Genomic DNA, 23,044 nt, shown 5'->3' with positions numbered 1-23,044 from the left:
ACGTGCATGCTATTTAACAATATATCTTGTTTAAACTCTTTTTTATTTTGTTTTATTTAGTTTTATTTTGGGGTGATTATTTAGTTATTTATTTTTGTTTGTTTTTGATGATAATACAGTATGTATAGGCACTTTGTCTAGGAACCTTTTGTTTCACTGATTCCTGTTTGGGCCAGTTCTAGTTTTTTTGAAGGTGCTCTGAAATAAACACCCTTTGTGTCTGTTTACAATGAATTCTGAATAGTACTTCCTTTTAGTGCTGCGTTTCCTCTTTTTCCATTATAAAACATGTACAAAATGTCTTACTCTAAATGGTATTCATAACTGCCATATGTAGAAAAGCTTTTTATTTTTGCCATGTTTTATTGTTGCTGAGGGTAACAGTGGTTTCCGGTACAACTTTTTACATGTTAGACGAAACAGGTTGGAGAAGTCTGCTTTAGCATGTCACCACAAAACCAAAAATCAAATGACACAGATGGTGTTCAGATACAGAAAAATAGAGCTTGCAGAAATGCTCAGCTGGAGGAAAGGGGGAAGGAAACTTTGCCAAGGTCCCATTGTGTTCATCCCCGCTGTTGGGTTTAGTGTTGCTGTTACAATTGTTGTTCATAACCATGTTTGGTAATTTAAGTGATAAATTGCTATTCTGTTACATGAATGTAACTATTAATATCACATTTTGTTATACTGGACCAAGTGGACAATTGCAAGTATGCAAGTACAGTATAACCAGCATGACAGTATTACTTATATTTATTAATATTATAAATAATAAATATTAGCAGAAGATTGGAATGTTTGCTTTTAAGGTTTTTTTCTATTTTTTTTTCTTTAGTCTATCTTAATTTTTTATTGCAGCTGTGAGGTTTCAAAAAGGTTAAAAAAATTCCACGATTCAAATCGATTTGACATGTAAAATAAATCGATATTCACTTTAAACAGCCGAGGGCACTGGCGCTATACACCTCGCCTGGTTGACGTCACTGGTGCTATACACCTGGTTGCCGGATTTGGGTTTTTTCAGCCAAATTGGGCTTAACTCAAAATTGTTTTGCATAGTTTGTACCTACCTCAGAAATAAAAGGGCATTCATTATTTAGATAAATAAAAGATAAGCACAAATACAGTATTTAATTTTCTTAAGAGAAATAGAAAAAAGGAAACTTTGTCAAAAAATCGGGAAAAAACGTATCGTGAACCCAGTATCGTGAATCGCATCGCATCGTGGGTAGAGTGTATCATTACATCCCTATTGTTTATGCATTTTCTCCCTTTTTTCTTTTTTTACCCCATTGCATTACGCTTCCTCTCTACTGATGTTGATCTCCACCCTGGTTGAGGAGAGCCTAGACTGACACACGTGTGAAGTAGCCGACCTTCTTTTCACCCACACGAGGCGAGTTCATATGCGGATCAGCTTTGTGTACGGAGACCCACACCCTGATTAACGCAATATACCTTGTCTTTGTGCAGGCGCCATCAATGAGCCAGCAGAGGTCCTAATTGCACCAGTTATGAGATCCCCTTCGACTCCCACCCTGTATGAACAACAGCCAATCGTTGTACATGTAGGCGCCCAGCCTGCCGGATGGCAGAGCTGAGATTCAAAATGATAAGTTTGAAATGTCAGCTCTGGTGTGCTTGGGTGTTTTACCGCTGCGCCACCTGAGCGCCAGGTTTGGTTTGCTTTTATTGGGTCTAGAGGGTGGCACGGTGGCTAAGTGGGTAGCACTGTCACCTCACAGCAAGAAGGTCCTGGGTTTGATCCCCAGGTGGGGCGGTCTGGGTCCTTTCTGTGTGGAGTTTGCATGTTCTCCCCGTGTCTGCGTGGGTTTACTCTGGATGCTCCGGTTTCATCCCACAGTACAAACACATGCAAGTGAGGTGAATTGGATATGCTAAATTGTTCATGACTGTGCTCGATGTGACCTGATGGGCCTTGTGTAATGGGTGACTGCCGTTTCCTGTCATGGGTGTAGCCAAGGTGTAGAAACATGACATTAAAAACCCTAATAAAAACAAAAACAAAAATTGGGTCTAGACCCATAGATCACTGTGAAACTGATTGAACACAACAACAACAACAATCATTACTATTATTATTATTATAACTTGATTGAAAATTAGACAGGATGGCAATGCTACCTGTCACATCTGACTGACTACCTCAAAAATTAATAAATTTAAACCCAGTTGGGTAATTTAAACAGATGAGGGTGAGTGCATCTGACAACTGACATCTGGCAACTGACATCCTGTCTAGTTCATGGCAGGTTAGGGCAGCATTCCACCATGCCACTATTGTTTTTAGAATAAGCTTTGAACCTACCATACCAATGATTATGAAAAAATTAGGGCTGTCGAAGTTAACGCGATAATAACGCATTAACGCGATCTCAATTTAACGCGATTTAAAAAAATAGTGCCGTTAACGCAAATTCTAGTTCATGTTGAGACTTGACTGGTAGAACAAACGTTTTAATGTCGGACTTGCCACCGTTTTTCATTTGCGGTTTGTTAAAATAATATAACTGAGCGTCGTAGGGATGCACTTGCATAATAAAGAAATAAATACACGGTATATTCACAAGTTGTCGGGAGCAAAACACTTTATTAACTTAATCTGTTACGGCACTGAATACCGGAGTCAAGCACGCTAGTCCATGAACTATGGAAGCCCCAAAGGGTCAAAACACACTCACTTCGTGTAGAAACGTCCATCAAACCATTGTCACGATACAAGCACAGAAAAGTCTGTTACAATAACTACGCCTTATCCCACCTAAAGCCCCGCTGATCTACAATGTTTGCTGATGGAGAAATTCTAACCTACAATCTGACATATATACGAAGTCAAGGGTCTCTGCTGGATAGTATTACTGCCTAGTATGTGAGTGAATAAAACTCCCTTACAGTTTTCTCTTGTCCCAGCAGTTTTTAACATAAGTACATTTAGCATAAAATGTGTTCACCATTTTAATGGTAACATTTCACTTAAAAATCCTTGTTTTCTATAACATTTACACAGATTTTATTTAATGCGATTAATCGCGATTAACTATATGAAATTCTGAGATTAATCACGATTAAAAATTTTAATCGTTTGACAGCCCTAGAAAAAATGCTTTTAAAGAAAAAAAACCCCCAGATAGATTAACATCAAGTCATTTGCTAGCAAACTGCTAGTTGGTTATCTGGAAATATATTGAATAAAAATACATAACAGCAGTTGAGACTAATTTGTTGTTGCGTGAGGTTTCCTATTCTTCTAACCTTTTAGCATGGTATTTCATGTCTTTGATATTATTATCTGGTTCAGACTCCTGGTGACCATATTGTGTTTTCCAGAACATCCTGCTCTCTGTTTAGGTCTTCAGGCTTCTTAATAGGTTTCTCATTGTTTCTCTTATTGTATCCATTAATGATGTAACGATACACTCTACCCACGACGCAGTGCGATTCACGATACTGGGTTCACGATACGATTTTGTTCCCAATAAAAAAAAATAAAAAATGAAATATTGTATTTGTGCCTATCTTGTATTTATCTAAATAATGAATGCCCTTTTATTTCTGAGGTAGGTACAAACTATGCAAAACAATTTTGTATCAGACTTCAAGCTACAACCAAAAAATAAAGTTGTTTATCACCATGCTCAGCTTTCTGATGATAAGATCAGTGAGCCAGTGGCAAATAAATGCAACAGGATGATGAGAAGATAAACAAGGACTAACAAAGCATTTCTCCACAAAAGCAAAATGTGTTATCTCTGAGAGTTCCAACAGATTATTGAACAATGTAATCCATTCAGACAGTGGTGTAACTGGGATTGTATGAGCCCCAGTGCAAAAACACAAGTCTACCCATAAGCCTAATCATCATGCACTCACGATGTGATGCGATTCATAATACTGGGTTCACGATACGATATTTTCAAAATTTTTTTAAAAACTGAAATTGAAGACAAATTATGACAGTTTTCTTTTATTATTTCTCTTTAAAAAAATAAAATAAAATACTGTATTTGTGATTATCTTTTATTAATCTAAATAATGAATGCCCTTTTATTTCTGAGGTAGGTACAAACTATGCAAAACAATTTTGAATTAAAAACCCGAATCTGGCAACCAGCTGTGTAGCGCCAGTGACGTCAACAAGGTGAGGTGAATAGCGCCAGTGCCCTCTGCTGTTTAAAGTGAATATCGATTCATTTTACATGTCAAATTTGGAATAGAATTTTTTAATCGAAAAACTGTCTTGCGGTGCATCGTTACGTCCCTAGCAATTACACTACTGCATTAATGAGCTAAAAATGTGCTGGGGGACATTAAGGCACTACAAATGCTGAAACAATAAAACATAGTGTTGATTATTTGAGTTGAAAAGTATGACAGAGCCAGTGTGCATACTCGGGATACTAATTAGGGTCTTTGAAGACCCCACCCACATTACAGTCCGTTCTTTTACTACCCGGCAGACTTTAATGGTGAATTATACCCACTAGAGGGCGCCCAGCCGAATGGTAGCAGAGCTGAGGTTCGAACTCGGGGGGGGGGTTCCAGATTCCCAGCGCTGGTGTGCAGTATCTTGTTGCACCACCTGGGTGCCTCGATTTTGTTTTTATACATAATTAAATCAATAATATGGGGTTCGGCTGCACAGCACGAAATAGGAGCCACCCTGAGCTCCAGCCCAACATTGTCAGAGTTCCCCTGCATTCCCTTTTTATATACAGTATATACTGTATATTTTGTTTATGCATTTTCTCCCCTTTTTCTCCCTTTTAGCTCGTCCAATTGCCCGACTGCATCATGCTTCCTCTCCACCAATGCCGATCTCTGCTCTGATTGAGGAGAACAAAGCTAACCCACGCCCCCTCCGACACGTGGGCAGCATGCCGTATGCATCTTATCACCTACACTTTGACGAGTGCAGTGCAGCTCAGCGTTGTGTGTACGGAGAGACACACCCTGACGGCACTCTTTTCTCATCTCTGTGCAGACACCATCAATCAGCCAGCAGAGGTCGTAATTGCATTAGTCATGAGAGAGAGACCTCTATCCGGCTTAGTCCTGCCCATATGAACAACAGGCCAATCGTTGTTCATGTGGCCGCTCAGCCTCAGCCGGCAAGGCAGAGCTGAGATTCGATACGATGTATTCCAGATATCAGCTCTGGATCCAGCGTGTGTTTTTACCGCTGCACCACCTGAGCGACGACCCCTGCATTCCCTTTTAATGTCAAAGTTGCTTCTCATTCACTACAGTTTAAGGCGTGGCCTGCAATTGTAAAATACATATCCGAGTACTTGAAACTCTGAACTCATAAAGGTACTGTCTTATGATAACTATACTGTAAGTAACCAATCTCTATGCTGGCTATTCAGAACGGCCCACATGGCTGGACGTTTCTCTGGACAACATACATAGGGTAGGGCTACGTTAACATAACATCACTGGCGAAAATAACAATTTTTTTGACAATGATCCACATTTATTCAACAGAGCCATTGATAATTACTTCATTTATTAAGTAAAACAGATGTCACTGGTGTCTAAAGTTTGCTTTTGTAGTTTTGCTCCAAGCTAATAAAGCAACAACAAAAAATACATACATTTAAATTTCTCTCTATATGTGATGTAAGTACTGTTTTATGAGAATGGCACATTTGTGCATCTGGTAGACCAGTGCTGTTTTTTTCCACTGCCAGAAAATATAAAGCATTTAGACTGGCTGGTGTCAATGGATTGGTGCCCTGACCAGAATAAAGCAGTTTATGAAAATGAATAAATGGGGGAGCCGCTCAGATGGTGCAGCGGTAAAAACACACTCTGTTCACCAGAGCTGAGATCTCGAATACATCGTATCGAATCTCGGCTCTGCCTTGCCGGCTAAGGCTGAGTTGCTACATGAACAACGATTGGTCTGTTGTTCAGATAATGGGTGGGACTAAAGCCGGATGGGGTCTCTCTCTCAGACTAGTGCGATTACGACCTTTGCTGGCTGGTTGGTGGTGCCTGCATGGAGATGGGGAAGGAGTGCGGTAGAGGGTGTGGCTCTCCGTACACAGCGCTGTACCGCACTGCGCTCGTCAAGTGTAGGTGATAAGATGTTTGATTGCTGTGCACGTTTCAGAGGGGGCGTGGAGCAGCCCTGTCCTCCCCAATCAGGAGCGGGGACCAGCATTAGTGAGAGGATGATAGAAATTGAGAAGCTGGATGTGCTAAAGTGGGAGAAAAAGGGGTAAAATAATAATAAAAAATAAAAAACGAAGAAGAAGAAATAAATGTCACAAATGAGACTCCTCAATGTGATTTTTTTGGTGCTACTGTTCATCAAAAGAGTAAAAATTTAAATTTTTAACAATGGGCTCGTCTTTAGTAACTTATAATTAATAGGCTTCTACTGCACACCCAACACGATACTTTTCAGACACACCCATCATTATTTATCACATTACACAGAACAAGTGAGAAAATTCCTTGAGTCAAACAAATTGTTTATTTATTTACTTATTTATTAGGATCTTAACATCATGTTTTACACACTTTGGTTACATCCATGACAGAGATGGCAGCTACTCTTTATGCAAGATTTATCAGTTCACAAGTTTAATGTCAAACACAGTCATGGACAATTTAGTATCTCCAATTTCCCTACCTGCATGTTGCTGCTGTGGGAGGAAACTGGAGCTCTTGGAGGAAACTCACGCAGACACTCAGTAATGTGTGTACTGGTGCACTTTAGCATGCACTGATTATGAATAAAATAGTAACACGCCACTCAAAAATATCTACACAGTAAACCAGTGTCAGTGGTAGCTCAGTGATTAAGGTTTTGGACTAGTAATCAGAAGGTAGCTGGTTCAGGGCCCCTCACTGCCAGGTTTCCACTGTTGGGCCCTTGAAAAAGGCCTTTAACCCTCAGTTGCTCAACTGCCTGAATTGTATTCAGTCACAATTGTAAGTAACTTTGGATAATGTTAATGTCAGGTCACCATATTTGGGGCAGTGGTAAATCTGTGTTTAAGGTAATGAAGTAGTGATTAGATGCTTGTTGGGTCAAGTCTCTGTAATGACTGGTTAGCGTGGGGAAGCCCCCTTGGAGAGAGACTAATGGCACTTAGCTACTTGCCCTGTCTTCCGAAGAAAACACACACAGGAGACGACCAGTGCAGGGTAATGGAAGTATTTATAAGGCATAGGAGCACCCACACTTCCACTCATCACAATCCAGGATAGTAGCAGTAGAATAGAACAGTCAGGCTACAACCCGAGCTAATCACCATGTGTGCTTGTCTATCGATGTCTGAACGCTCTCTCACACAATAATGCACATGCTTATATCACTTAAAGAGACCGTTACACCCTGGGCCCTTGAGAATGGCCCTTAACTGCTTGTATTAAATGGGATAAAAACCTTCTGCTAAATGTTGTAAATGTCACTGAGCCAAAATAATCATTTATAAGAAAAGGTCCAACAGTAATACTTGTAGTTTCCAGGCCGTATGCTCTGTAGTACAGTCGTACATTAACTATATACCCATGAGAGAACCATTTTTACACACCTTCTTTGTATGCATTCCTTAAAGTTAAATATTAGCTGTGGACTCAGGGTGTGGACGTGAGCACACACGAGGTTGCCAATGTTTACTTTAAAATGCACTCATGGTAAATGGGAAATGCGCTAACATAAGTCAGCTAAGTAAGACCACACTATGATGCTAATGTGGTTAACTATTAATTAAGCAGCTGACAGGCTAATCACTTTGCTGGCAGTCTTACCATTTCAGCAACAGCGTTTTTCTTTTAGACTGTGTACCTAAAACAGAATGCAGGCATGACAACTGTTCTTAAATTTGCATAGTGCAAGTGGTGGTATGAGATCTATTGTAATTTGTTTGTGCAGGTGAATCATACTGCAGCATCATTATAACCCATAACCCACAGTGTGAGACTTGTGACACTGTTATGAAGTATTGACACCTCCTTTTTTCAATGTATGTGTTTCAGCCACAACAGTTGCCAACAGGTGTAATAAATCAAATACATAAAGGAAATTAAATGCTTCTTTTTTTTACTTTTTAGCAACAGTTTATGGAAGGCCCTTTCCTTTTCTAGCATGACTGTGGCACTGTGCACAAAGAGATCTATAAAGACATGAAGAAAATCTTGCTTTAAAGAAACTCCAGTGGCCTGCGCAGAGTCTTGACCTCAGTCCCACTAGACAGCTTTGCAAATAAACTGGAATAACAATTGTGGCTTTCTTTTTTTTTTCTATTTTATTTATGCATTTTCTCCCATTTTCTCCCGATTCCGCCTAGTCAATTTGTCCTCCGCTGCTGGGTGATCCCTGATTGCAGTCAAGGAGAGTATATTGCTGCTCACGCCTCCTTCGACCCGCGTCCAGCCCTTAGTGGAACCTTTTTTACCTATGCATTCTGCACAGGTGCCTCTCTATCTGCTAATCAAGGTCCTTCGGTCATCCCCCCCAGCAGAAACGTGTCTGCTGCAGGCACTGCCAATTATGCCCGCTAGATGGCGCCCAGCCGACTGGTGGAAACGTCGAGTTTCGAACCGAGGTGTTCAGAATCTCGGCGCTGTTGTGCTAGCGGAATATCCCGCTGCGCCACCTGGGCGCCAATCCAGGCTTTCTTGAACAACCTTACAAATGCACTTTTGTACTACCAAATAGGCACAGATTTCTTGTGAGAAGCCCTTTTAGAAAAGTGGCTGATGTTATTCAGTAGCTGAATAGATCACATCTAGAGGTCACTCTATTTTAAAAGCATTAGTTTTTTAAATGGGATGTCCAACAAGCTCATGCTCAGGTGTCCAAACTTTTGGCTTTATAGTGTAAGTGTCTGATATATTAAGGGATCCATGGAAATGATATTAAAACTTCTTTGGAAATGTGGTTGTTTTGGGGATTTTTTTTTAGTTGCAGCGTTGCGTCTCAGCCTCAGTATTTTTTTTTTTTATTGTTTTCAAATTTATATATATATATATATATACTGTATATATCTTCTGGTTCAGGTTTCTCAGATGTTTAGTCAGGTTTATGTCTGGGCTCTGACTGGGTTAAGACTTGCCCTGATGCCACTCTGATGTTGATTTGGCTGAACAAATTGGCTCAATATCATGTAAAAATTGCACCTTTGCTCCACTCCGAGTTTGCATTTCTCCTTTCCTCAGTTACTACTAGTCTCACCTCTTCTGGCCCCAGTAAGACACCCCCACTGCAATGATGCTCCTACGACCATGTTTAACTGTCCGAATGGTATTATGCAGGTGAAGTGCAGTGCCTGTTTTTTTGTCAGGCATAGTGGTTGCTGTTCTGCCCCAAGACTTCATTTTTGAATCTCATCAGACCAGTCACCAGAGAATACTTAACATGCCTTCTAGCAAATTGCTAGCGGGCCCTTACATACCTTTTACTCAACAGTGGCTTCCGTCCTGCCACTCTGTCATAAAAGTGCTACTTTTGGTGTTTTCTTACCTGCATGGCAAATGCCCTTCTTTCCTGGCATTTCTTTTGTAAGGTTCACAGTCATGCCAAGCTTTATTTGTTTCAAAATAATTGACACCACTGTGCTTCTGTGAACACTCAAAGCCTGAGATATTGTTTATATCTATGCATTGCCGTGATTTGTTCAAGGAGACTCGGCAACAGTTTCTTGGCTTGGTTTTTGGCTTTCCAAGCTATGTCCAATTTATTAAAAATGCAACAGGTCAAATGCAATTGATATCCAAACATATTCCAGTTATAATAAAAAGAGCATCTAAAGTAATACAGCAAAATGTCTGATTACCATTTAAAATGTTTACATTTGAGTTGTGTAAAAGTGTAGATGGATTGGTTCAAAATAGCAATTATATCTATTTAAATTCAAATCCAGTAACAGGCCCACCCACTGTGGAGATTGGTGGGAGTAACGATTTACAGAATCATGTCCATCTGTCATGCCGTTTTTGACCTAAACCTATATATATATGGAGGGATGTATAATTTAATGTCTTTATCACAGTGCTGCTGGCTCCTCTGTTAGCACTTGTTCTTCTCTGAAACTGTAATGCAGGGTCAATCTTGTCTGGTTTTCAGCTGGTGCAATCTTTTTCTGAGAACCCAGCCTGCATCGTGGCACCTTTTGGTTGTCATGACAGTACCGCCCAGGTCAGGGAAATTGCATCTGGATGTGATGTGACAGGCTTTTTTTAGAGCTGGCCCCATATGTAGATATACGCTGGGTGCAAGTCGGTGGAATGGTGGTCCCACTCAGTTTAATGTCATCCCCGGCTTGTTCTGGGTTTGCCCTCTATACTTGTTTTGCCTGAGAACCTGGTTGTTGCAGGCTTGTGTGTTGAACCTTTTTGTTGTTTATTTTTATGCTTTTCATTTTCTTTCCACTTGGCTGCAGATGTTTTGTTCCTTTCTTGTTTGTTACTCTTATTTTGGTCACTTCCTTATTTTAACATTGCTATTTTTATTTGTGGCTTTTAGCTGCAGTGTTGCTCTACCTTGGTTAAGCATCCTGCAAATTGAGTTTATTTTCAGCTCTTGTAGAAATGCGGCTTTTTCTGAGCCTGCCTCATTACAAATCCACAACACGGAGTGTGCAGAGTCGGAGGGGTCTGAATACTTGCTGAATGTACACAATATACAGTATATACAGTATATATATATATATATATATATATATATATATATATATATACTGTATATATATACAGTGTATCACGCAACCTCCGAGCCTCTAGTCTCGCTCGACTTGAGCCTCCATCCAGGACTAAAGGAAGACAAGCATCGAGGCTGTTCTCTGTTCTAGCGCCGAAGTGGTGGAATGAACTTCCTCTGTCTGTCCGAACATCTGAATCTCTTGCTGTCCTTAAAAAACGATTAAAAACCCACCTTTTTACTAAACACTTAGGCTGACTTGTACTTATTTACTAACATTTTGTTCCATTCTTTTCCATTTCTAAAAAAAAAAAAAAAAAAAAAAAAAAGCACTTTGGTTCTAACAGGTTTTACCAGATTTGTGTTCTTTGACTGTTGTTTTCCTAAACTTGAGAAATGAAATGTTCACTATAGAAGCACTTCTGTAAGTCGCTCTGGATAAGAGCGTCTGCTTAATGCTGAAAATGTAAATGTAAATGTATCACAAAAGTGAGTACACCCCTCACATTTCTGCAGATATTTAAGTATATCTTTTCATGGGACAACACTGACAAAATGACACTTTGACACAATGAAAAGTAGTCTGTGTGCAGCTTATATAACAGTGTAAATTTATTCTTCCCTCAAAATAACTCAATATACAGCCATTAATGTCTAAACCACCGGCAACAAAAGTGAGTAAACCCCTTAGTGAAAGTTCCTGAAGTGTCAATATTTTGTGTGGCCACCATTATTTCCCAGAACTGCCTTAACTCTCCTGGGCATGGAGTTTACCAGAGCTTCACAGGTTGCCACTGGAATGCTTTTACACTCCTCCATGACGACATCACGGAGCTGGCGGATATTCGAGACTTTGCGCTCCTCCACCTTCCGCTTGAGGATGCCCCAAAGATGTTCTATTGGGTTTAGGTCTGGAGACATGCTTGGCCAGTCCATCACCTTTACCCTCAGCCTCTTCAATAAAGCAGTGGTCGTCTTAGAGGTGTGTTTGGGGTCATTATCATGCTGGAACACTGCCCTGCGACCCAGTTTCTGGAGGGAGGGGATCATGCTCTGCTTCAGTATTTCACAGTACATATTGGAGTTCATGTGTCCCTCAATGAAATGTAACTCCCCAACACCTGCTGCACTCATGCAGCCCCAGACAATGGCATTCCCACCACCATGCTTGACTGTAGGCATGACACACTTATCTTTGTACTCCTCACCTGATTGCCGCCACACATGCTTGAGACCATCTGAACCAAACAAATTAATCTTGGTCTCATCAGACCATAGGACATGGTTCCAGTAATCCATGTCCTTTGTTGACATGTTTTCAGCAAACTGTTTGCAGGCTTTCTTGTGTAGAGACTTCAGAAGAGGCTTCCTTCTGGGGTGACAGCCATGCAGACCAATTTGATGTAGTGTGCGGTGTATGGTCTGAGCACTGACAGGCTGACCCCCCACCTTTTCAATCTCTGCAGCAATGCTGACAGCACTCCTGCGCCTATCTTTCAAAGACAGCAGTTGGATGTGATGCTGAGCACGTGCACTCAGCTTTTTTGGACGACCAACACGAGGTCTGTTCTGAGTGGACCCTGCTCTTTTAAAACGCTGGATGATCTTGGCCACTGTGCTGCAGCTCAGTTTCAGGGTGTTGGCAATCTTCTTGTAGCCTTGGCCATCTTCATGTAGCGCAACAATTCGTCTTTTAAGATCCTCAGAGAGTTCTTTGCCATGAGGTGCCATGTTGGAACTTTCAGTGACCAGTATGAGAGAGTGTGAGAGCTGTACTACTAAATTGAACACACCTGCTCCCTATGCACACCTGAGACCTAGTAACACTAATGAGTCACATGACATTTTGGAGGGAAAATGACAAGCAGTGCTCAATTTGGACATTTAGGGGTGTAGTCTCTTAGGGGTGTACTCACTTTTGTTGCCGGTGGTTTAGACATTTATGGCTGTATATTGAGTTATTTTGAGGGAAGAATAAATTTACACTGTTATATAAGCTGCACACAGACTACTTTTCATTGTGTCAAAGTGTCATTTTGTCAGTGTTGTCCCATGAAAAGATATACTTAAATATCTGCAGAAATGTGAGGGGTGTACTCACTTTTGTGATACACTGTATATACAGTATATATACATGTACATATATACACACATATACAGTATATACGTGTATATATATATATATATATATATATATATATATCTCTACACAAAACGTCAGATTTTACTTTTGTGTACTAATAATATGGGTAGAAATATAAAATATTGGGTAAAAATTTATACATTAGGAATATAAAAATTTGGGATTTTCATCACACATTGCTGTTAGAAACAGCTGTTGCACAACTGTGAAGAAAAACAATGTTCATAAAAACGTTCCTGTCAACATAAGATTTTAATTTTACTACTTATTTTTTAGTTCCTGCCAGTCTCATTGCAAAGTATGAAGCCATGTAGGAAGCCATGTCCCAAAGCTAAGTAACATTATAAAAGATGTAACGATACACTGTACCCACGATGCGATTCATGATACTGGGTTCACGATACGTGTTTTTCCCGATTTTTTTAATCAAAATGAAATTGAAGACAAATTATGACAAAGTTTCCTTTTATTATTTCTCTTTAAAAAAATATTAATTGGCTGCTCAGGTGGCGCAGTGGTAAAAACACACACTGGAACCAGAGCTGGGATCTTGAATACATCGTATCGAATCCCAGCTCTGCCTTCCGGCTAAGGCTGAGCGGCCACATGAACAACGATTGGCCTGTTGCTCAGAAATGAGCGGGACTAAGCCGGATGGGGTCTCTCTCTCATGACCTCTGCTGGCTGATTGATGGCGCCTGCAAGAGATGAGAAAAGAGTGCTCTCAGGGTGTGTCTCTCCGTACACAACGCTGAGCTGCACTGCACTCGTCAAAGTGCAGGTGATGAGATCCATACGGCATGTTGCCCACATGTTGGGTTAGCTTCGTTCTCCTCAATCAGAGCAGGGATCGGCATTGGTGGAGTGGAAGCATGATGCAATCGGGCAATTGGACGCACTAAAAAGGGAGAAAAAGGGGAGAAAATGCATAAATAAAAATAATAATAAAAAAATTAAATAAAACAAAATACTGTATTTGTGCTTATCTTTTATTCATCTAAATAATGAATGCCATTTTATTTTTGTGGTAGGTACAAACTATGCAAAACAAGGCTGCACATTTCCCTTTTTGAGTAAAAACATAAAAAACTAATATGAAATAAATCCCACATTAAATAAATAAATGAATAATACAAATAAAGAAAGTATCCTTGCATAAATAAATTTGGCTGGAAAATTCCGAACCTGGCAACCCTGTAGTAACGTCAACCAGGCGAGGTGAATAGCGCCAGTGTCCTCTGCTGTTTAAAGTGAATATTGATTCATTATACATGTAAACCGATTTGAATCGTTACACGTCTTGTGGGGCATCGTTACATTCCTACTGGCAGTGGCGATTTCTCTAAGACTGCAAGGGAAGCTCAGCTTCCCCTAAAATGTCAAAAATTAAATGGTCAAATATGTACAGTTGTGTAACATTTTATTGACTACAAATGCGTTAGAACACGTTCATCTCGAAGACGAGTTCGTTCAGAATCAGCTACTTATCACAAATCGACTGACTCGAACTTCTCATACATTCCCGGAGCGTCAATGCATTTGCCCGCAGAAGCTGAGCGTCTCTGGGGGTGAATGGAGCTGTGGGCGGGTCTGGAAGCTGAGCTTTTTTTTCATCGCCGCTCATTGGATAAATGCTACGATTTTGTCCCGCCCCCAGACGCTGAGCGTCTCTGGGGGTGAATGGAGCTGTGGGCGGGTCTGGACGCTGAGCTTCTGCAAGATGATTGGAGGATCAGTCAAAAGGCTGAATCCCGTTTTGATTGACAGCTATCACTGAGAGCTTCAGTCCCATCGCGGATTTTGCGAGTGAAGTCAGAAGACAAACTGCAACCCATTTCAGGCCATTTTCTTGAAAAGGAACAGAGGGTAGAATTTATATATAAATAAATTGACAAATTTTATGATGTAAACCGACAATGAGCTTCCCCTCTTTAAAAGACCAGCGGCACTGCCTACTGGGTAAATGTTTTTGGACTAGTGGATTTTGTCATGTTTCTTTTAGAAAAGGCACAACAAATGTTTCAGGTTTTTTAACATTTGTTTTTGTTTTTTGGGCAAAGATGTATTTGTTTCTAGGCTGGCATGATGTACTTGACTCTTATAAGTACACAAACTTTTACCTGTAACTGTATATAATTAAATAAGAAAGCTGCAAACACTGTCTAATTATGGACATTATTTTGGCTATAATTTTGTGTCGGTGAAGTTGACTGTATGGCTATTATATAGTACTATGAATTGGATAAGAGCATCTGCTAAATGCTGAAAATTTAAATGTAATGTCATTTACTAATTGACCAAAAGTATGCGGACAGTCCTCCTAATTATTAAGTTGAGTTGTTTTAGCCCCACCCAAAACCGGTGTAAACTATAAAGCTATGTGCATCCAACTTTGTGGAAACAGGTGGAAAAGGAATGTGGCTATGCCACTGTGCACAAAGCAAAGTTCATAAAGGGGTGTTTTCATGAGCATGGTGTGGATGAACTCCAGTGGCCAGAACAGCACTGACCTCTGCCACACCAAGCACCATTGTGATGAAAGGAAAGTTGATTGCAAGCCAGACCTTTTTGTCTAAATACAGTGTCTAACCACACAAATTCCCAAAGACATTTACATTTACATTTTCGGCATTTAGCAGACGCTTTTATCCAAAGTGACTTACAGTTGTGACAGTATACAATCTAAGCAATTAAGGGTTAAGGGTCTTGCTCAAGGGCCCAACAGTGGCAACCTGGTGGTGGTGGGCCTTGAACTGGCAACCCTCTGATTACTAGTCTAGTACCTTAACCACTAATCTACAACTAAGCTACAAGACACACTCTAAAATCTTGTGGAAGCCTTTCCAGAAGAATAGAAGCTGTTATAGCTGCAAAAATGGTGCAGCTCTATATTAATGGCATGGTTTTTGAATAGGATGTTTAACATGCTCATGGTCATGTCTGTACATACTTTTGCCATATAGTTTAAGTCTTTGTGTCATCAGTGTAGCAAAAAAATAAGGTTGCAATAACAAATCTGACCAAATAGAGTTTATAAATGATTAAACACTGAGCCTTGTGGAGCACCCTGTGTAGAGGATTTGTAGCTCTGGAGCAAACCCAAAGTGAACTGTTGTGTAATAATGGGCATTGAATGAGATTATGGTTTGAGAAACTACATCTAGGTTGTGCATGTCTAAGTTATATGAGATTTTTGTTTTATAAATGTTAAGAAAATAGCCATTGATTTTATAAATGTATTTTATGTCACATGCAGGCTATAACTTAGTTGGCATACGACTGTTGTCGTTTGAGTGTGAAGTCGATGTATAAATAAAAACCAAAGCCATGATGACAGACTGTCTGACCACAAAAGAGCAGCACAGTGATTAGAATGGGTCCAAGGACTGAGCCCTGGTGAACTCCCTGGGTAGCAGAAGAAAATAATTCTTTGTGGTTCTGGGTGAAATTGAAGTGTCTGTTATTAACACAGATACATCTTACATAATGTGCAACCTGGCCAAAAAATGTAAGATTTAAAATTAACAGCATTTAGCGGATGTTTTTAGCCAGGGATGCCCATACTTTCGTGGCTTGAGATCTACTATTTCAATCAACAGGTCATCTCGATCTACTTTTTAAAAGCTTTGTAGCTTTTTTAAATGCGCTGCATTTGCCTATATTGATATTCAGCTTTACAGGGCAAACGACTAACCTTATCACACTAACCATATTCTGATGATTTGTCCTGAATGGTGTCAGCCAGGTTTATGTAGCCTGGATAATAGCTGCGGATGCCAATTCTCAAGCAGGCTTCCATGTGTTCATCAGTAAGGGTGGTCCTTTATTAAGACTTTGAGAATTGTTATTGGAATTATTTTCTTAGGTCTGAGGCGTAGTTATTGTAAAAAAAAAACGCGAATTAACGGAACAGTGGCCACATTTCCTGTCAATCACGTTGACCTGTTTGAGGCGCGATCTACCAACGTGCACTGCGCGATCGACTGGTGAATTGCAATCGACTGGTGAATCTCGATTGACGTTTTGGGCACCCCTGCTTTTAGCCAAAGCGACTATGTTGTGGCTGAATACAAACAATTAAAGCTATTCAGGGTTAAGGGCCTTGTCAAGGGCCCAATATTGGCAAACTGGTGGTGGAGGGGGTTAAACCAACAACCTTCCAGTATCTTCAGTAATCTTAGTTAATAACTTGTGGGCAGTGGGAATTAACAGAATTTAATTTAGTGTGATTGTTCCCTAATATATACTAGTTCACCCTTAGGTCTTTTTAATCCTGAATCAGGATATTGTTTGTTGACAATAAAAAATATTACTGACCACCTGAAACCAGCTTACATTTACTGGTTTATCTTTTAATCCTGATAGGAAATTGTTTTCTGAGAGTAAGGAGAGCATAAGGTCAATTGAGGACCCAATATAAGACAGTATGTGAATTTCTCTTGTTTGATCAGACCTATGAAGGTCTCATGATTTTGTTTTTTATTTTTACTTTTTAGGAATGACCTCAGAGTGACCTCTGCATGTGATGGGCGAGGTGACTAAGATGACAACTGTGTGCAGTATGGGGCTGGTCCTGGTTGAATTTGGGTACGAGTACTTAAATGAAGAAGATGGCTCCACGGTGTCCATCAAACCCAATGAACGCTACACACTCCTGTCCAAGACCAATGACCACTGGTGGCACGTCTGTAAAGATGAGAGCACCAAGCCCTTCTACATCCCTGCCAAATACGTCAAGGAATTACCATCCACTTTCCCTTCACCCTTAGACTTTGCTGATCCCCCAGTGCCTGAAACGAGGCCTTCCACAGTGCCTGATCTTGCAGAAAAGGCCAAGCCGAATGAGGTGACCATTAGGGTGCGCTCTCCAAAAAACCCACGCAAGACAGAGAACCGCATGTCCACATTTGGCGTTCCTTTAGACATCCAAGATCCTCCGCCGTACAAGTATGGAGGTCTAACAGACTCCCTCTTATCTCTATCCTCAAACTCGGACGCAGCGCAGCAAAAGACTAAACTCACTCCCAGCTTAATACTCAGCACCAGCGAGACAAAGCAGAAGCCCCGTGCACGCAACATCAGTCCTGCTGACGTTCTCTCTCGACAGGCGAAACCTGTCGAGCCTCCAGTGATCAAGAACCCGATTGAGACCATACTTCAGGGATTACCTCCCAGGACAGAGTCTCTTACTGAACCAAATACAGAGTCCAGTCCAGAGCCAACAGCCAGATCTGAGAATATTTATGAATCCATATCGGATCTACATTTGGAGCATTTGATAAATACAGGCCCAAGTCCTCCTGTTCCACATGAGGCTACAGCCAGTCGTACCTCATCTGTCTCTCAGGAAAAGGTAGGACCTAAAAAACACACACATACGAGTGTTCTTCAAAATGTTTCCACACTTTTTTTAACTCTATTTTTTAAAGAATTTCAAACACAGTCACCTTCCGATGCATTTTCCCCAGCGACGAACCAACTTGTTAATGCCATCAGCAAAAAATGTTTTTGGTTGAGCGCGTAGCCACTGATTCATTGCTGCTTTCACATCATCATCACATGAAAATCTTCTTCCCCTTAAAGCTGCTTTGGGCGACCAAAAAGGTGGACATCAAATGTCACTAAATCCGGACTATAAGCTCTCTCAGTCTCTCAGATATGACCAGTTACTACTCCTCCCACGCTCACTGTTTCCAGCCAAAATGTAAAAGTGCGGAAACTTTTCAAAGATCCCTCGTATATGAGACACATGATGGCACCATTTGATTTTCCCATTTTCAATAATCAATTTATTTTGGCTGCTACCGTTAGGGGTCATTATAGAGGATCATTCATCCATATATTTGATTTGGCACAGTTTTTACACCGTATGCCCTTCTTGATGCTCCTAAACCCTCTAATTTATCTGCAATAGGACCGACATTATGGGTGCACTAATGTGCCCCCCTTAACAGCTAGTGTCACCATCATGTAACACCATGTGCCTTTTGTATGTGTGAGCCCAGCCCAGGATTTGAACCACCAGATCTTAGGCACTACTGTTTCCAGCAGCGTGGCTCTTACTTTACATTTTACTTTTTCCATTTTTACTGATACTGTATCCAAAATACTGATGTCAATGTTTGGTGTGTTAATGGATATAAATGTTGATCCAATACATATTCAAAAATATTCATCCTAAATATGGGTTTATTTTCTTGCAGGGCATTATACCTATACTGACCTATTTACTTATGCACCACCAGAAAAAAAATACAATAGCCAATCTCCCTAACAGTATATTTTTAGCAGGTGAGAGGAAACCAGAATTATTTAGAAAAAAGCACATACATGCACAATGAGAAAATGGCAGACTGTTTTTATATATGTACTAGATATAAGCCCAGCTCTCTAGGGCCCTGGAGCTGTGTGGCATCCACACTACTTATTATGTCACTGTGCCACTCCTATAAGGTTTAATCGTCTTTGAATTTTCTACTTGAGAAGGCCGTACAAGACACCGAACCTGTTTTAAATAATTGTAGCAGTATGAATAGAGGTGTTATTGTCTTGGAATTTGGGGACATCATCAGGATAACATGTTTGCACCCTTGAGTGCAACTGGTCCTTAAAAATTACCTTATATTTATTCACTGTCTACAAACATTTTAAACAGTTATTGGACCTAATACTTTCCAACTACACCATCAGTACTTTGTGATGGTTGGCTGCACAGATGGGTCAGCTTTCTCCAATGCACTCTGTCTCCTGTTGCTTGTAGCAGTCTAGCACCTGATAATGCAGTCCACGTCATGATGTCAGTTCAACTTATTCTTGGTCTTCCTCATCTTCTTCCACAAGTCCTGTCATAACAATGAATATTTTGCCATGTGGGTGCCTGTTTATATACATGCATTTGTGGTGCCTTAGAACTGACCTGAAGAAATACCTTTTTCAATAATGGATTTTTATATGCACTGGAACTATACAGTTGTTTCCCTTCACTGTATATTAGATGCATATACACTGATCAGCCATAACAGTAAAACCACCTCCTTGTTTCTACACTTACTGTCCATTTTATCAGCTCCACTTACCAAATAGAAGCACTTTGTAGTTCTACAATTACTGACTGTAGTCCATCTGTTTCTCTACATACTGTTTTAGCCTGCTTTCACCCTGTTCTTCAATAGTCAGAACTACCACAGAGTAGGTATTATTTAGGTGGTGGATCATTCTCAGCACTTCGTGACAATGATATGATGGTGGTGTGTTAGTGTGTGTTTTGCTGGTATGAGTGGATCAGACACAGCACTGCTGGAGTTTTTTAAATACAGATAGCTCATCTATTGCTGCTGTTTGAGTTGGTCATCTTCTACACCTTCATCAGTGGTCACAGGACACTCCCCACTGGGTGCTGTTGACTGGATATATTTTTGGTTGGTGGACTATTCTCAGTCAAGCAGTGACAGTGAGATGTTTAAAAACTCCAGCAGCGCTGCTGTGTCTTCACTCATACCAGCACAACACACACTAACACACCACCACCATGTCAGTGTCACTGCAGTGCTGAGAATGATCCACCATCCAAATAATACCTGCTCTGTAGAACTACAAAGTGCTTCTATATGGTAAGTGGAGCTGATAAAATGGACAGTAAGTGTAGAAACAAGCAGGTGGTTTTAATGTTATGGCTGATCAGTGTAAGTCCAAACTATAAAAAGTTAACTCAGCAATGCAGTTGTGCTGTTGGTTGCCAGAGCAAATTCGCAGGTCAATTCTTATTCTGTATTTTCATAGAGTGCTTGGCCCTGCTGGAGTCCTAGGCAGCTGCCTACCACTGCCTAGACTGCTCTTTACCCAGCACCAATTCTGAGACTTCATCTTACTTACAAAAGTACTAGGTTTCTGTCTTCTAAATTATTTATTCAAAGCAGTTGTCTTGCTGTTGTCTTGGTAAAACATTCATTTTTCTATTTAAAATTCTTTAATGTGTTCAGTACATTGTGCGATTCATGTTTCATGTTTGAGGTGAAATACCCAGTACAATTTTTACAATTCCAGTACAATTTGCAGAGAAACAGTCCCACATCATGCAAATTTTACCCTCATACTTTACTCTGGCTCTGACAAGTTTCTAAATCTCTTTAAACATTACCTAGGTGTCCAATAATTTTTTTAATAAAGTATACCATGATGCTAAAGTAATATACAGTGTATTTGATTACTTAATCCACTGGGCGGTGCTATTAGTGCATTAATCTCATGTGCTTTCACATGCCTACACTAAAGGAAGTCCACTCTTAATGATTGAAGTACAGTACTGTTATGTCTAGATTTACACATTACTTTTATTTTATTTATTTTTTTAATTTGAGAATGCACTAGGTCCTTGAATTAGTTTTCTCTGGAATCTTGAGTCTTGTAGATATGTTTTGATATGTGTGTGGTTTTGTGTTCTAGCTCATGGGAAATTCCATGACTCAATAATGACTGTATTTTATTGTGTTTCGTATTTTCTGATTTTGGTTGGTGATGTGGGTTTACTTCTGGTAAACTGGTGGTGGGTGCTCCCTCACCTGGGTTTGCTTCAGTGGGGTCTTAGTTCATTCTAAATGTGTCAGAAAAATACTAGTATTATTACTATATGGTGTGCAGTTCCCTTTTTTCTAACATTTCTACTAAATTTTGCACTATATGCAGCAGATAGAGAGCAAATAGTGAGAGGAATTCAGAATATTTGGAGGGTGGGGTGAAACACAGGGGGCACTGAGTACCTCTTTGAAGAGTAAGGAGGTTTAGCTGCCAGTCAGAGTGGGAAGCAGATCAGTGTGGGTCCCATATATAAGGTTCAGGAGTTGAAGGACTGGTTAATCTTTGCTCTAGGCAATTTTGCACAGTACTATATAGATTTACACATACCAGCTGCTATAGTAAGTTTACATTTCTTGAACGTACACGTGTCCACCATAAATGAACTTTGTGGGTATACACTTACTGACTGTACATTTACTATAATTAGCTGAGGCTTTTATCCAAAGTTGTGACTGATTTAATGCAAGAAATTGAGCGTTAATGGCCTTGCTCAGGGGTCCAACAGTAGGGTGATGGTTTGGCTGATGGTTTGGTGAGGCTTGAACCATTGATCTTCCAATCACTAGGCCAGTACCTTAACCACTAAGCCACCACTGCCCTGATAGCCCATTTGTTGCTCTGTACACTAAGTTACTTCCCTCTACCCAAAATAGGGACCCACAAAGAACGTCTAATGAGAGTATTAGATGCAACAGTGTTATTGGTATTATTAAACACCTTAATGTTGATATAAGAGAAGAATAATGCTCAGACTAAAATACAAACCCAACAGCATTTTATGCCTCCATTATGTGCTACTAGGGGGCTAATACATGTAAATCATAACTTAAAAGCACTAGATTTCCTGCTGTAATACTAGTAGAACACACACAACTATGTTATCATCATGTATCACCATTGCAGTGCTAGGAATACTCTACCATGCATTTATTCATATAGTCAATGGTGCAGCTCATAAAATTTACATTGACATTTTCGGCATTTAGCAGACGCTATTATCCAGAGTGACTTACAGAAGAGCTTCCACAGTAAACATTCAAGGATACAAATCTGCTAAAACCCTGTTTTAAAGTATTACTAATTATTTAATACGATGCTATAGAAGGGTAGTAGGTGCATGTTATTGTCAGCCTAAGTGCTTAGTAATGAGGAGGGTCTTTAATCGTCTGTAAAACAGTGAGAGACTCAGATGTTCAAATGGACAGAGGAAGTTCGTTCCACCACTTAGGTGCTAGTACAGAAAAGAGCCTTGATGTGTGTTCTTCTTGGGTTAGAATGGCCAATGGTGCTCTCAAGCTGAATGGGTCCATAATAAGTCTGGTTTTGTCTGGTTAATTTCTATTTAGCTTGCTCATTAGGGTTTTTGCACCTGGAATGTGTGAAATTGGGTATACATTTGCTGACTGTATGTTTACAATTTACAACCCCAAAAAGTATTGCAAAAAGTGTCATACAAATACGTTTGACTTGACTTGACTTTATGCATAGAGTGTACATACAGAGGTAAACCTAGTAAATTGGCAAATAAGCGTAAATCATTACATGTCATTGGCTATTTTAACTTGTTGATTCAACTTAGTCATAAAGCTAAAGCTGGACACAGAACCTTCTTAGTTTTGGAACAGAAATAAAACTGTAACACGAGGAAC

The 23,044-nt window shown here is 40.1% G+C and overlaps 1 protein-coding gene across 2 annotated transcripts in view; it reads left to right on the top strand.

Moving 5' to 3' along the window:
- Nucleotides 1–23,044, top strand: part of arhgap27l (Rho GTPase activating protein 27, like) — an 83,344-nt gene that overhangs the window by 14,542 nt on the left and 45,758 nt on the right. For both annotated transcript variants that reach the window (XM_063016059.1, XM_063016056.1), the window contains exon 2: nucleotides 17,318–18,174. In XM_063016059.1, the coding sequence (XP_062872129.1) occupies nucleotides 17,347–18,174 (828 nt within the window). In that variant the 5' untranslated portion in view covers nucleotides 17,318–17,346. The remainder of the gene's footprint in view (nucleotides 1–17,317; nucleotides 18,175–23,044) is intronic.

The sequence above is a fragment of the Trichomycterus rosablanca genome, chromosome 2 (assembly GCF_030014385.1).
Source record: "Trichomycterus rosablanca isolate fTriRos1 chromosome 2, fTriRos1.hap1, whole genome shotgun sequence".
Taxonomy (NCBI): domain Eukaryota; kingdom Metazoa; phylum Chordata; class Actinopteri; order Siluriformes; family Trichomycteridae; genus Trichomycterus; species Trichomycterus rosablanca.
Note: the sequence above shows the minus strand (reverse complement) of the source record. Positions and strands in the feature narration are given on the sequence as shown.